The 14,742-nt window shown below is 45.3% G+C and overlaps 1 protein-coding gene across 3 annotated transcripts; it reads right to left on the reverse strand.

The window, feature by feature from the left end:
- Positions 1-1,526: 1,526 nt before the first annotated feature.
- Positions 1,527-7,160, reverse strand: LOC146705259 (uncharacterized). Of its 3 annotated transcripts, none has more exons than XM_085462911.1 (4): positions 7,106-7,160; positions 6,430-6,513; positions 5,539-5,641; positions 1,527-4,624 (listed from the first exon to the last, which is right to left on the reverse strand). In XM_085462911.1, exon 4 carries the CDS (start codon positions 2,894-2,896, stop codon positions 1,868-1,870), a length of 1,029 nt encoding a protein of 342 aa, XP_085319037.1. In that variant the 5' UTR covers positions 2,897-4,624; positions 5,539-5,641; positions 6,430-6,513; positions 7,106-7,160; the 3' UTR covers positions 1,527-1,867. The 3 variants fall into 3 exon arrangements, with proteins under 3 accessions (XP_085319037.1, XP_085319039.1, XP_085319038.1); XM_085462913.1 differs by lacking the exon at positions 7,106-7,160 and having other exon boundaries at positions 1,527-4,070; positions 4,475-4,624; positions 6,430-6,674; XM_085462912.1 differs by lacking the exons at positions 6,430-6,513; positions 7,106-7,160 and adding an exon at positions 6,074-6,119.
- Positions 7,161-14,742: the final 7,582 nt, after the last annotated feature.

Below are 14,742 nucleotides of genomic sequence, written 5' to 3' on the forward strand. Positions count from 1 at the left end.
TTTAGTCCCACCATTAAACGCAAACATCTCAATGTCCTCTCTTCTCATTTTTCCAACCAGGCTCATTACTTTAGTTTTAAGACACCGAAGGGGAGTTTTTATTTTCCCCTCCAAACTGTCACAGTACGGCTGTGTGCAGGCAAAAGTAGGACCCAAACGCAAACTCAGAGACAAAAGGTAAACTCAAAAAACACAGCTTTATTGCTGGCGTGGAGTGGGACACGAAAAACAATACAAAATAAACTAAACTGGGAAAACTAAAGCACAAGGAGCCACAGGGGGAGAAAAAAAAAAAAAAAAAAAAAAAAAAAAAAAAAAAAAAATCACACAGCTATGATGGAGACTACGACACTGACAAAGAGAAACACAGGGCTTAAATACACAGAGGGATAACGAGGGAATGAGACACAGAAGGAGGGCACAGCTGGGAGAAATCAGGACTGGACGAGACCGAGACGCAAAACTAGAAACACTCACATGAGGCATGGACCTTCAAAGTAAAACAGGAAGTATCACACAGAGACGCGAACTAGACACAGTGGAGACAGCAACTAAGAAACAGAGACAAACCATAAGGCAGAGGTCTAAGAACCAAAATACACAGAGGGAAATACTCAGCTTTGAACACAAGAGACTAGACTAGAGGGAGTAACAAAAGACCAACCATGAGAACATAATGCACAATGCAGGGTGACAGAAAACAAGAAACTCAAATATGCAAAGACACACCATAAACAGAACAGAGGGGGCACAGAGAGACATGAAGGGCAGGGGAGACTTAACATGGGTTGAAACACAAGGGGGAACTAATAAGCAAATCAACATAGGAGGCCTAATGAGCTAAACATACTATAAACATCAAAATGAACTAAAACTCAAAACACTGGGTCCTAAGACCCAGGATCGTGACAGAGCCCCCCCTTCAAGGGCGGATTCCAGACGCCCAAAACCAGGAAAAACAAAACAAAACCAAAAACAACCCACCCAGGGCGGGCGGCGGGGGTCCAGGACGGAGGGCCAGAAACAAAGCCACAAAAACACAATGTCCATCAAAAACACAGGAGCGCAGGGAACAGTTCACAACTCCTCAGGGGGCCGACCCGGAGGGTGACGGTCCAGAAGTCCATAGTTCATTTGATCAAGGGGCCGTCCGTGCGGACGGCAACGGCGGCGACATGGAAACGGTTCAGGGGGCCGACCTCGACGGCGGTGACGTGGAAACAGGTCAGGGGGCCGGCCGTGCGGAAGGCGACGGGGTGGAAACAGTTCAGGGGGCCGGCCGTGCGGAAGGCGACGGGGTGGAAACAGTTCAGGGCGTGAGGCTGGACAGGCTCCTCGGGCCCTCCAGCTGATGCGGCGTGAGGCTGGACGGGCCCCTCGGGCCCTCCAGCGGACGCGGCGTGAGGCTGGACGGGCCCCTCGGGCCCTCCAGCGGACGAGGCGTGAGGCTGGACGGGCCCCTCGGGCCCTCCAGCGGACGAGGCGTGAGGCTGGTGTGGTTCTCCGGAACCACCAGCTGACGTGGCATGACCAGTAGGTGCAGAGACCACCGGCTGAACAGAAGGCTGAGTGGGTGACGGAACAGATGACTGAGCTGAACAATGGGGAGCTGGCTGAGCTGCACAGTGGGCTAAGGGCTGAGCTAACGGAAGCACGGGAAAGTGTACTATGGACTGGGTGGCTAACAGCGCTAATGACTGAGCTAAAGACTGAAAGGCATGCAGTAGTGATGGTGGTGTGGATTGCAGACCGAATTCTCCTGAGCCCTTAGTAGAAACAGGGACGGGCGCAGGCACATGCCGGACACTAGCCACTCCCACCCGAGGAGTAGGTACGGGTGCGGAGACGGGCTGTATCCTGGCTGACCTCACCCTGGGGACCGGAACAGGCACCGGCAACGGCTGGGCAACTGCCCTTCCCACCCGAGGAGCTGGTACGGGTGCAGAAAGGGACAGAGCCTCAGCCGGCCTGGAAACCAGAGCGGGGACCAACTGGGCCTCAGCCTCCCCCACCCGAGGAACTGGTACGGGTGCAGAGGTACGCTGGGCCCGAGCTGCCCCGGGAGGAGAAACACGAGCAGGAAAAGGAGCAGGCTCAGAAAAAACAGTCTTAGAAACAGCAGGCTCAGGGTCGACAAAAACAGATCAAAAATGAACCCGCCGTCCACTTCATGTTTTGCAGTCTTAGTATTAGCAGTCCTTGTTTTAATAGTTTTTGAAATCCTTGGGTTGACAGTTGTAGAGTGAGCTGACTTGGGGATGACTGAACCGGACCTGACAAAACCCGAACAGACGGAACCGGAACTGAGTGTGTTTGACCTGGTAGAGTGGTTCACAGTTTTCCCTTTAACAGCATTTACAGCCTTTGGCGAGTGCTTATTGTCTGTGATTTCTCCCTGTTCAGAGGGAGCAAAATGAAAAAACTTCTCCCAGTCTATGTCATCGTCCATCAGGGACACATCGACAGGATCAGGAGTGTGTCTATTGTTCTTAATGTCCAGAGAAGCGGAAGAAGGATAATCAGTGTTACTCACCACCGGGAGTTGCTTAACATGGTCCATCTTATTGCGGCGTGTGCGCCGCTTCCTACGGGGAGGGGAAGCGGGCGGAGAGAATAGCCGAGCCTCCGGCGTGCAGAACGGCGACACGGAGGCTGGAGCGTGGGCAATTGAAGGGACGCGGAGAATTCCCACCTGAAGCGGCCGCGGCTTGGGTGCAGGTGAAGCGGCAGGTGGGGGCTTTCGGCAGCTCCGGGGACCACCGAGAGCCAGCCGCGTTCCTCGGAAAATCCGCCCGTAGTCAGGAGTGCGCCACGGCCTCAAGCGGAGCTCCTCCTCTAGCTCAGCAAAGGCAGCATCCTGACGCTCACGCAGCTGAGAGCGGTTTGCTGGGTCCATGTAATGGTCGTAGTCTTCTGTCACAGTACGGCTGTGTGCAGGCAAAAGTAGGACCCAAACGCAAACTCACAGAGACAAAAGGTAAACTCAAAAAACACAGCTTTATTGCTGGCGTGGAGTGGGACACGAAAAACAATACAAAATAAACTAAACTGGGAAAACTAAAGCACAAGGAGCCACAGGGAAAAATCACACAGCTATGATGGAGACTACAACACTGACAAAGAGAAACACAGGGCTTAAATACACAGAGGGATAACGAGGGAATGAGACACAGAAGGAGGGCACAGCTGGGAGAAATCAGGACTGGACGAGACAGAGACGCAAAACTAGAAACACTCACATGAGGCATGGACCTTCAAAGTAAAACAGGAAGTATCACACAGAGACGCGAACTAGACACAGTGGAGACAGCAACTAAGAAACAGAGACAAACCATAAGGCAGAGGTCTAAGAACCAAAATACACAGAGGGAAATACTCAGCTTTGAACACAAGAGACTAGACTAGAGGGAGTAACAAAAGACCAACCATGAGAACATAATGCACAATGCAGGGTGACAGAAAACAAGAAACTCAAACATGCAAAGACACACCATAAACAGAACAGAGGGGGCACAGAGAGACATGAAGGGCAGGGGAGACTTAACATGGGTTGAAACACAAGGGGGAACTAATAAGCAAATCAACATAGGAGGCCTAATGAGCTAAACATACTATAAACATCAAAATGAACTAAAACTCAAAACACTGGGTCCTAAGACCCAGGATCGTGACACAAACATTGTAAGTGACTCGCAGGAGGAACAAAAACACAGAAGATGATCTTGTTGGAACATCCATCACTGCTTTTCATACTGAAGCAGTCAGCAGAGTATACAGAGTATTTTTAACACAGGTACATGCATGCATAGTCTGTACAGCACAACTGACCACAGTGATTTAGAGGACCTAAAAACAGGCAAACAAAACACAAAGATAATTTTTTATTAGATTTACAGCCTCAAAGTGACAAAGTATAGAGTGCACATCACAGGAAACAACACAAGGATAAAAGAGCTGAAGTAAAAAACTGCAAACATTAAACAGAAGATTTAGGTTCCATCCCCGTCTGCTCCCGTCTGCATGACATATATCCTCGGACAAGACCAAAACCAAGCTGCATCCAACAGAGTCTGAATGTGTGAAAGAGGCCAAAGTTGTGTAAAGTGCTTTGAGTGCTCAGAGTAGAAAAGCACTGCAGAACCAGTCCCTAAACTCAAAGCAGCTCAATGTTCAGTTTATTTATGCAATAAAAATAAAATCCTGAGAGCGCCCATAAAAATTAAAAACAAAAAACAAAAACAAACAGAAAACTGTAAACACCTTACAATGAATCTGATGCAGTTAAATTCATACTCATTTAGAGTGCGTTATACTGTCATAAAGAAAGGCTGCACACGTTTCCTGCCATGTGTTTGTGGATGCAGATGTTTGACCCTAAATATGCTCACAGGTGTTGTTGAATAAAAGGTTTCTTTAAGATCGTGGTGAGTTTAATGTACGTGGACTTGCGTTTGTGGCCTGGAAAATATTTCACCTGTGGCTATGATTTTGAGTCTCTGTCCTGCTGGAACACTCAAACTTCATGTCAGAGTTTTCCTGCTGTGGTGTTTCTGCTCATCTTGCACAGCTGGATGTTTCATAGTGTGCTGCATGTTTGGGGTTGTTCTTTCCAGGTCCTCTTCAGCTGCGGGAAGCCAACAAACCATGTTATGCAAATTAGAGCTGAAGTGACCTTGAAGGCTGAGACAGACCGTCTGAGCAGCTCAGAGGTCATTTCACAGCCAGTGTAACAATTAAGTTTAACATCCAGGCATCCATGAAATCCGAATTTATGAAATTTAATGCCGTTAGAAGTTAGCAGGGAGTTAGCTTGCTAGCTTCCATCTAAATATAACACACCATGTTCTGACTGAGGGATTTCCGAAACAAATTAAGACGTACAGCTCTATCACTCCCGACATAAATGAAGACAGGAAAGTAAACAGCAGTGATGTTCTTAGGGTTACTGAAGTTGGGCTAGCTGGTATATAATGATGTGCTACACGATCGCTAGTGACACAGCTATGTTAGTATAATATAAACACTCAAGCTGGAGGGTGAATGCTAACTTTTTTCCACTCAATAAAAGTTAACGTGAGGGTTCCCGAAGGTTCGGGACAAATGCAATCGCATGGCAGGATGCTGTAAACAGACCAAACTTCAGCCAGGAGAACAACTGAGATAATCTATCCACAATACGAGGTTAGTCATTAATATATTGCTGCATGGGCTGTGCTGTAGTTAAATCGTAAGGTTTTAAAAATGGCGCTTTAAAATGAATAGCGATAATAATAAAAACCGTGAGAGGCTGACAGTGATCACTGACTGGTTTAGGGGCTTGTTGAGATTAAATAGAACAAGATACAAAGCATTAAAACATAAATACACAACAGCCTTATTAAACGCAGGGTAGTTTGGGCCCAGAAGCAGAATTCATCACGTCATCACTTAAAAACCGGATATAAAAGGTTACGTTTAAAAAAAAATTAATGAAAACGTGTTAATCAACAGATGAGCACAGAGAGTACATCTCGTCCTCAGGTTCAGGCTCAGGCTCACCTTCACCGGCACAGTTATGATCCAGGTTCTGTACCATCATCTCCATCCAGCAGACTATTCAGATATGCATAAACCCAGCAATAACAGAGATGTTGAAAATCATCTGAGGTGGAAACAAAAACATGGAGTTTCAGTAAAACCTTCTGTCAGGACACTGCAGCAGCTCTGTAATATCACCAGACTGAGCATCAGCCAGTGTGAGCCACACAATGCACACAGGTGTTGGGTGAAAACACACGTACATTAAAGGCAGGTCTAGTTTAGACTTGTGTAATGCATTTGCTTCAAGTTAAAGCCATGGTTTTCAAAATAAAAGCACTGTAGAGACGTTTATGTGGAGGTCTGATTTGAAAAAAGAATTTGCCATTGTTTGTGTGTCAGTGTGTTAGTGTGTGTGTGTATGTGTGCTAGTGTGCTAGTGTGTGTGCTGAAACTCTGGACCTGCCTGCAGGTTTTCTGGAGTTCAGCAGAGTCAGAGTGTAATTTTGGCTGCTCTGTAATCACAGAGCTCCTGCAGGGCGGCGTGATAACGCACCATAATGCTGCCTCAGTGTCATCCTCCCTGTGTGGGCTCTCATCGCATGTAATTCACCTCTGAGTGTGTGTGAGTGTTTTTGTGTGTGGTTCTTTCAGCGCATGTCCTGAGGTCACATGGGCTGCAGACTTGTCCTCAGACTGATTAAAGGTTAGTTTAAAGAACAGATTCAGTCTCAAAAGTCTCCAGAGTGCAGGAAGGGAGGCGTCTGAGGAACTGCTACACCCAGGAGTACAAGTACATTCTAAGTACTGTAAGGACTGCAGTGTATTTTATCAAAGTATCAGACAGTACTTCAGGAAAGATTAAATTCAAAGTGAACAGCAGGTTTGTCTGTGGGTGTGCAGATGAAGTACCTCAGGTTTGTACTGCAGTACTCGCAGTAGTGAATGTAGCTGCTGTAGTTTCCCAGATCTTCAGAGTTGTTCCAGTTGTTCAGTCTGCAGAGAGGACAAGGTCTAACTATCCCTGACCCTCCGCTTTCACTGCAGTCAGCACAAAGTGTGTGAACCTCACGCACACTCAAACACAAAAACACAGACACACACACACACACACACACACACACACACACAGATAGCCTCCTCCCTCCATAAAGAAAGTCAGACGCACCGCAGAGTCAGGAATGTGGAGTTTACATGGGCAGCTTTATTTGGCCTGAAGAAAATGTTCCAGAAGCCACATCCCACACACACACACACACACACACACACACACACACACACACACACACACACACACACACACAATAAAAGCTCCATCTGCTATTAACATTTAATAATTCAGTTCATCGGCACAGAGCAAAAAGTTTGTGGGAGGAACTCAGCTGAAAACTCAAGTCAGGTTTCATGAAAGACACAAAACAGAGAAAGCCAGCCAACAAACACAGAGGATAGAAAACAACCATAAAGAGGAAAAAAGCTCCAACCAGAAACAAAGAAAAGCCCACAAAAAAACAGCAGACAGACAAGGACACAAGCCTCCACCCACACTGAGGCATCACGGCAACCAAACTAAGGAGAAGGGTCCTACCTGAACACTTGCAGACAGTGACTGAAGCAGTAAAAAGCTTAGTGCCAAACCCTGCAGTTCCTCTAGTTCCCAGGAGAGGCAGCAGTGAGTTCACTCCCATAGACTCCCATGTTAAAACTAATAAACATATGTACAGCTTGATACACAAACTGTTCCGATCTTTATTGATAATTTTCCCCTTCCTTCATAACATTTTCAGAACTCACATTAACACTTAAAGTTTGATGGAGAGGTGGATGGTGACACAGGTCGATGTAGCTGCTAGCTAGCTTCACCTGAACTAGACCCCTGGGCCGTGTTTGCGCTGTTGGACATCATGTGACCAATAATATGGCTGCTGTGAGGTTACTCTACTAGCAGACCGTCCAAGAAGGCTCCACTTCAGTAGTGAGTGAAATTTGAGTTTGATTGGATGTTACATGTTATGTTAGCAGGAAGGTGTGTCTGTGTGATGCTCCCACACAGTCTAGGATGCTAGACATACAAAATCCATCCATACAAAGTAGTCACATCCAGTGAACGACATCATGATAGTTGTGTCCATCTTTTATATACAGTGCAGGAAAGCACCTGCTCTGCTGGGATTTGGAAAACAAATATGAATCCAGTGGATTATTTTGTCTGTATGACATCACCATATTAATAACAACATTTTCTCTCATTTCTGAGGAGTGTTGTGGATTCTCCACATAACTGAGGTGTCCACAGACTTCTGAAGGTGGAGTTTCCTCTCTCAGAACTTTTGGCAGCGGTAAACGAACATATGCTGCTTGATTTGGAGTGCTTTTGTGAAGTTGACATTCACTTTGTTTTGGTCTTAGAAACACATCTGATTTGTAGGCATGTACCAGCCAATGTGACCAAAGAGATTCAAAGAGACACAAAACAGTCAAAAATCCACAAAAATTACAACAAACGGGTTTAAAACAGACACCAAAGAAGCAAACCAGATGAAAACAGCAAAGAAGAAGGAGGTAAGAAGGAACACTCTGACATGTTGTTGTTCCACTGATGTCATGGCAACACACGTGGCACTGACTCACGTCATATTGAGCACATGTCTGCGTGGGCTGCTGTCATCTCACACACACACACACACACACACACACACACACACACACACACACACACACACACACACACACACACACACACACACACACACACACACACAGTGATGTAAATCGGGGATGTAGATGACATCACTCAGAATAACAAGCTGGGGAACTTTGGTATTGATCATGTTTTGAAGGATCACACAGAAAGGAAGTGATGCGTGAGGGCAGGTGGCAGATGTGCAGCATCTGCAGACCCTGAGCGACACCTGCAGCGAGCAGCCGTGAATGTTGTCGGTCTTTAACCCCAGCCCTGCTGAAAGCTCAGTGAGCAGTCAGTCACGTGATAACCACAGCCTCATCCAGGTCACAAACAGGACGTTGTTGACGGTCATGTGGCAGGAAGTTTTCGGCTCTTCCTGATGAAGACGGTGGACCTACATAAACGGGTCAGGAGCACATTGCTGTGCTCACAGCATTCAAACTCAAACACTTCCACCCACGCCGAGCATTTTCTCCCCTCCTCAGAGCTGACCGTCCAAACAGAAACCAGCTCTGTCTCCATGAAAACACCCACAGCTTCCTCTGCTGCATCGCCACAGGAGCGCATGGATCCAGATCATGACGTCAGTCCACAGCCTTTACACTGTGAGTCTCTCTGCACTAATGGCTCCACCCACTCCAACCTTCTGACCCGGAGCTCCATGGTTAATTCAAAAACGACTCAAACAGGAAGAGGAAGCACTGTGTTTGTTTGTAACCTGTGGTTTACACATGTGCATTGAAGTCTGATTGGACACAATGCTCTTGTCTCTTAACCACAAACCACCAATCAAGCTCCTCCACCACCAGCCTAATTTCCCCATCTAAACATTGTCCGATATGTTTGGACGAGAATGAGGAGATGCAGCAACGCTGAGAAACGCCTCCTTCACCACCACCACCACCACCACCATCATCATCATCATATTCTGGCTCCAGCGGGCTCACACTGCTTTCTGAGGACCTCCTGTTTACAGGAACAGACCACAGACAGAAACCAGATCCTGAAACAGGCATCAACAGGACGCTGCTGGGTCGGGTCAGGAGACCTTTTTTAATATCTTAGATTATCTTGCTCAGCTTTAAGCAGTGACTTTTTCTACATTACTCACTAAAAGTGACATTCACTCAATGATCTTAAACATTTCCCCTGAGTTGAGTTTGTGAAGAAGTCTGAGATGAGAAGACGAGGTCTGACAGCAGTACAGGAGGCCATCCACACCCATTGTGAGCAACCGTCGCTGAGCAGAACTGGTGGCCTATGAAACCAGCCGTCAGCAGTCCTGAAACCCCATCCCATGCAGTTCAATCCTGACTTATGATCAGAGACCTGCGAATACATACGAGTAACAACGACAGGTGAAACAAACAATCGTGGCACGAGCATCTACCAGCAGTGCTGAAGTCTACCGCTGACTGACAGGCGAGGTGGTGGTAGATCCATCTGAGGATTACCTACTTAAACCCGAGCCTGGAGTGGTGACCAGCCTTTAGCTTCAAAGTCCACAGTTTGAATGGACTGAGTGATTGACTCATCAGCTGTTTTAAAACAGATCACACCGAACTAAAAGGTGAAGAAAGCAATTGAAACAACTCAAATTCTCAAGTGAATAAACCTCATCCAAGGAGGTCATCAATCACGCCAACCCTGCGTCTCTGAGGCCGGGATGGGAACAACTGGGAACAGATCAGAGGGAAGACGTGATGGTGTCTGCAGATTGTGCTGCTGTTTGAAAGACTTCCCGTTGAAGAACTTCAAGGATTTCAGTGTGGTTACTGTGGTTTTCTGTAGCAACAGTACACACCTGCATTTTTACAAACTCACAGCTGCACTCTTATTACTCAGGAACAATCGTCTTGATACATGCTTAATCATCCAGGTGACTTCTTGAGTTTCAGCTGACTGCAGGGTTCCAACCTTATAAACAGTACATTTGCATAATGACTGAAACTAGCACCACTGATGAACAATGAGGTCAGTTTCCATCTGTGAATCGGGGAAACCTGTGAAATCTGCGAAACCTTACAAAGTGAAATATGTAAAATTTGTAAGGTTGGGGAAACCTGCAGTCAGCTGAAACTCAAGAAGTCACTTGATTGACGATGGAACATTTCTCCCACTTAATATCCAGATGACCAGAAACTTTTTTGATGACTCAGGAAAAATAATGTCTACAAATACATCTCACCAGGTTTATTTGTGGAGTTCATTTCAGGTTTTCCCTAAAGAAAATTGGCCACAAAAATATTGTTTCCATAAACTTTTCATAATTTCTTTTTCTTCTTCTGAGGAAATTGAATTCACTGTTTTTTACGACCTGCTGAAACCTTACAAATGAACCGCGATGCAACAAACTGCTGCTCAGCTCATAATCATGTTCATGCAGGACAACAAGAACACCACCAACCTGTGACTCTTTAAATCTTTTACTCACAGTAAATCATCACTCAGGGTGGTGATGCTGCCCTCTGCAGGCAAACCCAGGTTTTACATCCAGCAGCACTTTTAAAAATGTCCAGTAATCATACGTCATCAGTTTGTTTTAAAACATATTTACATTTCCCAGGATATTAAAGGAGTACAAAACTATAAAGAAGAATTTACTCAAAAAAAAAAAACACATTTGATTTCATTCAAACGTCTTACAAACTCAGAAGGTATGACACACTGAGACACACTAAACTGGTTTAAAGTAACTCCCCTCCCTTCATACATGGAGCAAAACACTGAGTTTCACCTGCTGAGAATGACAGTTGCCCCAACATTTTAAGGGTGAACATGAAGTTTTGGCTCTTCCTGAGCGCTGCAGCTCAAACCTGTAATCACCTCTGTTACCATCACAGGCCTGACTCGTGTTATCTATACCCAAAGATGTCTTTCATCTCACTGATTCATTGTTTAATATAAGATACACAAATACAAATGTAAACAGCATGATAGAAAATCTTCATCACCTCATTGTGATGAGAGCGGATCTGCTTCACGGAAGCTTCAACAAGTTTTGGTGTTTTGAAAGTCTGAGAGTCATAGTGAGGTTGGAGGTGTTTCTCACAGTAGGAGGCCCCACAGACCCTGGTGGCTTTACGTTTCCTCCCACTGCAAACATCACAGGCCACATCTTCAGGTCCAGCAGCGTGGAGCTCAGGCTTTCTCAGCTCCTCCACTAAAGCTGCTAGTCCAAGCACCCCCACAGGCTAGCCAGTACCGGTCAACCATACAGCCTCCATTGGAACAAAACCAATAGGAAACCCTACTAACTCCTCCCGGGACCCCTCAAGAGATCAGTCGCTGCCTGCAAGAAGAAAAATCCTTCCAGAATGGAAGAGTTAATAACACAGAACAATCCATTTATATCAATAATATCAGTGATGATAATGTAATTAGTACATTTTTATAAATCCAGTCAGTGATTAAAATATTCTCAGAAAGGAAAATTACTTGTGTCCAATTCAATCTCATGCAAAATCAAGATACTACAGTTACATCTAATGAGTTAATGAATAGAGACCATGGTTCGATAACAGAGGCAACAGAGCTCAATTAGGAGATTCAACCAATCATTAATGCTAAAGGATTGTTTATTTTGCTAATTAATAGGTATTATTTTCTCACCAATGGCTAGAGTGGTGAGTATGTGTTTAGCTTTTTTGGTTGGATGACTGAGGTTTTCTCAGTAAACACAAATGAGGAGATAATGGGACTCTGCAGCCAAACATGGAGGTATGTGTTTGAGTAATTTCACAACAAAAATGCCAAACAGGCGAGCAGATCCATAGTGCAAGAAATATGTGTCTGTGGTGTTTTGAGAACACTGAGTGCAAATATCAGAATCAGAGAAGCCCATTTTATTCACCCTGTGATGTGTGATATGAGTTCTGTGGAAGATTTGAACTGAAAGGGTTGTAAATTTGTTTTTTGTGATTACAATTGTATGTTTACAAATCTGTGTCCAAAAATCTGATTCTGAGGACTGCTGAGAGTATATTTGGAGATGGGTAAACTGATACAGTGAAATTAATCTATTCAGTTTGGAGAGTTTCTTGTTTTTTGGATGAATGACTTTCCAAAGAGCTGCAAAAAAAGGAAGGACCAGCTGACTTTGTCAAAGGCTTTTTCTACAATCACACTTGTGTGGGCTGGTGAGGCACAAGGGAAAGGTTCAGCAGGTGGAGACCACAGACTGCTGCTCTCTCCTGGCTCGTTCTTCTTTTAGCAGATACGATGATTTTCTAAGTTTGTGCTTGTTGAGTCTCTACTAAAAACTTTGCTCCTTTGCCACCTGACAGCCAATTAAGTCCACAGGGAACGGTTCTGGCTCCGTTCCTCTTCACCATCTACACGGCAGACTTCTCCCACAACTCCACCAAGTGCTTCCTGCAGAAGTTCTCTGATGACTCAGCAATAGTCGGCCTCATCACTGATGAGGACGACAAGGACTACAGAGGACTGACTCACGACTTTGTGGACTGGTGCCAGCTGAACTACCTCCAGATCAATGCCAGTAAAACCAAGGAGCTGGTGGTAGACTTCCGCAGGCACAAACAAATTCAAATTTTTTATTTGTCACGTACACAGTCATACACAGTACGATATTCAGTGAAATGCTTAGACAACTGCTCGTGACTTAAAGAAAAAAAAGGAAAGGGCTATGAATAATGTTAAGGAAAATGTTTTAAAACACTTCTTCAGTAAAGACTCAGAGAAGAGAAACACACAGAACTTCTTGCTAGCAAGGGCAGTCTCCAGACAGAGAGACTCGCGCTAAGAAACTGCCCCTGTCTTTATTTTATACTTCAGTGTGTGTGTGTGTGTGTGTGTGTGTGTGTGTGTGTGTGTGTCCTGCTGATCAAACGGTCATGAAAGCACAAAAGGTACATCCTTGGTCACAAAGAGGGTAGTCTCCCCCACCCTAGATGGTTCACCCTAGATAACACGGTGAGGAAGTCCAGCAGTTAAAACACTTAGACTAGAACAGACGTAGCTACGTTAATCCTACCATAAAACAATAAAACAAGGTACGACCTCTCCCATGCTTCTAGGATGTGGGGGTGAACACCCTAGAATGTTACAGACCTCCTAGGATGAGACATTCTTTCAATATGCCACCAACTATATACTTCTACACACAAGTGATTACATGCAGTATTCTACCATATGCAAACTTCTATCACTAAAAGATTATACTGACTACTAAATACAATTTTCCCTTGACAAATAAGATAGGAAATAAATATTGAAAAATTAAAAAGTGTAAATTTAACTAGGAAGGAATAAAATATAAGAATAAAAAATATAAAATATAAAAAATGAAATAACTGTACAACACAATTTAGAATGAAGGGTAAATTTAACTGGGAAAGAATAAGATAAAATATATAAATTAAAGTTGAAAATAAAATAACTGTACAACAAAATACACAATATAGAACTAAATAAGAATGTATGAAGAAATATAAATAAATAAATAAATATATACACAATAACAGCAGCTGTACAAGTATTAACTGGAAATGAAGAATATAGTGACCAGTGTTGTGCAATCCACATTATGTCTTGTGCAGTGCAAATATGCTTAAAGTGATTTAAGTGATGAAGTGAAAACAATGTCCAGAAAGTCCAGTGTGTGTGTAAGAACTGTATGTGTGGGTCAGTACTGTGTGGTGGTGTGATTAAGAGACCGTATCGCCTGCGGGAAGAAGCTCCTCCTCAGTCTCTCTGTGTTGGTCTTCAGGGAGCGGAATCGCTTTCCTGACCTCAACAGAGAGAACAGTCTGTTGTTGGGATGGCTGAGGTCCTTCACGATCTTCCTGGCCTTGGTCCAGCACCGCCTGCTGTAGATTGAGTGCAGGTCAGGGAGCTCGGAGCGGATGGTGCGCTCAGCTGACCGCACAATCCTCTGTAGAGCTCGTCTGTCCTGCATGGTGCTGTTCCCGAACCAGGTTAAGATGTTTCCCGCCAGGATGCTCTCTATGGTGCACGAGTAAAAGTTCCTGAGCACCTTGGAGGGCAGTTGGAAGTCTCTCAAGCGTCTGAGGTGGTAGAGACGCTGACGGGCCTTTTTCACCACGGTGTTGATGTGACAGGACCATGACAGGTCCTGCGTGATGTGAACTCCGAGGTATTTGAAGCTGTCCACTCTCTCCACTGGGCACTCGTTGATGACGGGGGTCTGGTAGTTCCTCTCCTGCTTAGTGCTGAAGTCCACTATCAGCTCCTTTGTCTTACTGACGTTTAGAAGGAGGTTGTTCCTCTGGCACCAGTTCTCCAGATTCCTAATCTCCTTCAGGTAGGCCGTCTCGTTGTTATCAGAGATCAGGCCCACCACGACGGTGTCGTCAGCAAACTTGATGGTGGTGGTGGAGCTGGTAGTGGCCACACAGTCATATGTGTACAGAGAGTACAGCAGGGGGCTCAGAACACACCCCTGGGGGGCTCAGAACACACCCCTGGGGGGCTCCAGTGCTGAGAGTGGTGGAGGCTGAGACATGTCCGCCCATCCTTACTGCCTGTGGTCTGCCAGTTAGGAAGTTGGAGATCCA

The sequence above is a fragment of the Copadichromis virginalis genome, linkage group LG7 (genome assembly GCF_057382275.1).
Source record: "Copadichromis virginalis isolate Kocher_CV1m ecotype Utaka linkage group LG7, C_Virginalis_male_GT1.1, whole genome shotgun sequence".
In the NCBI taxonomy this organism is placed as follows: Eukaryota; Metazoa; Chordata; class Actinopteri; order Cichliformes; family Cichlidae; genus Copadichromis; species Copadichromis virginalis.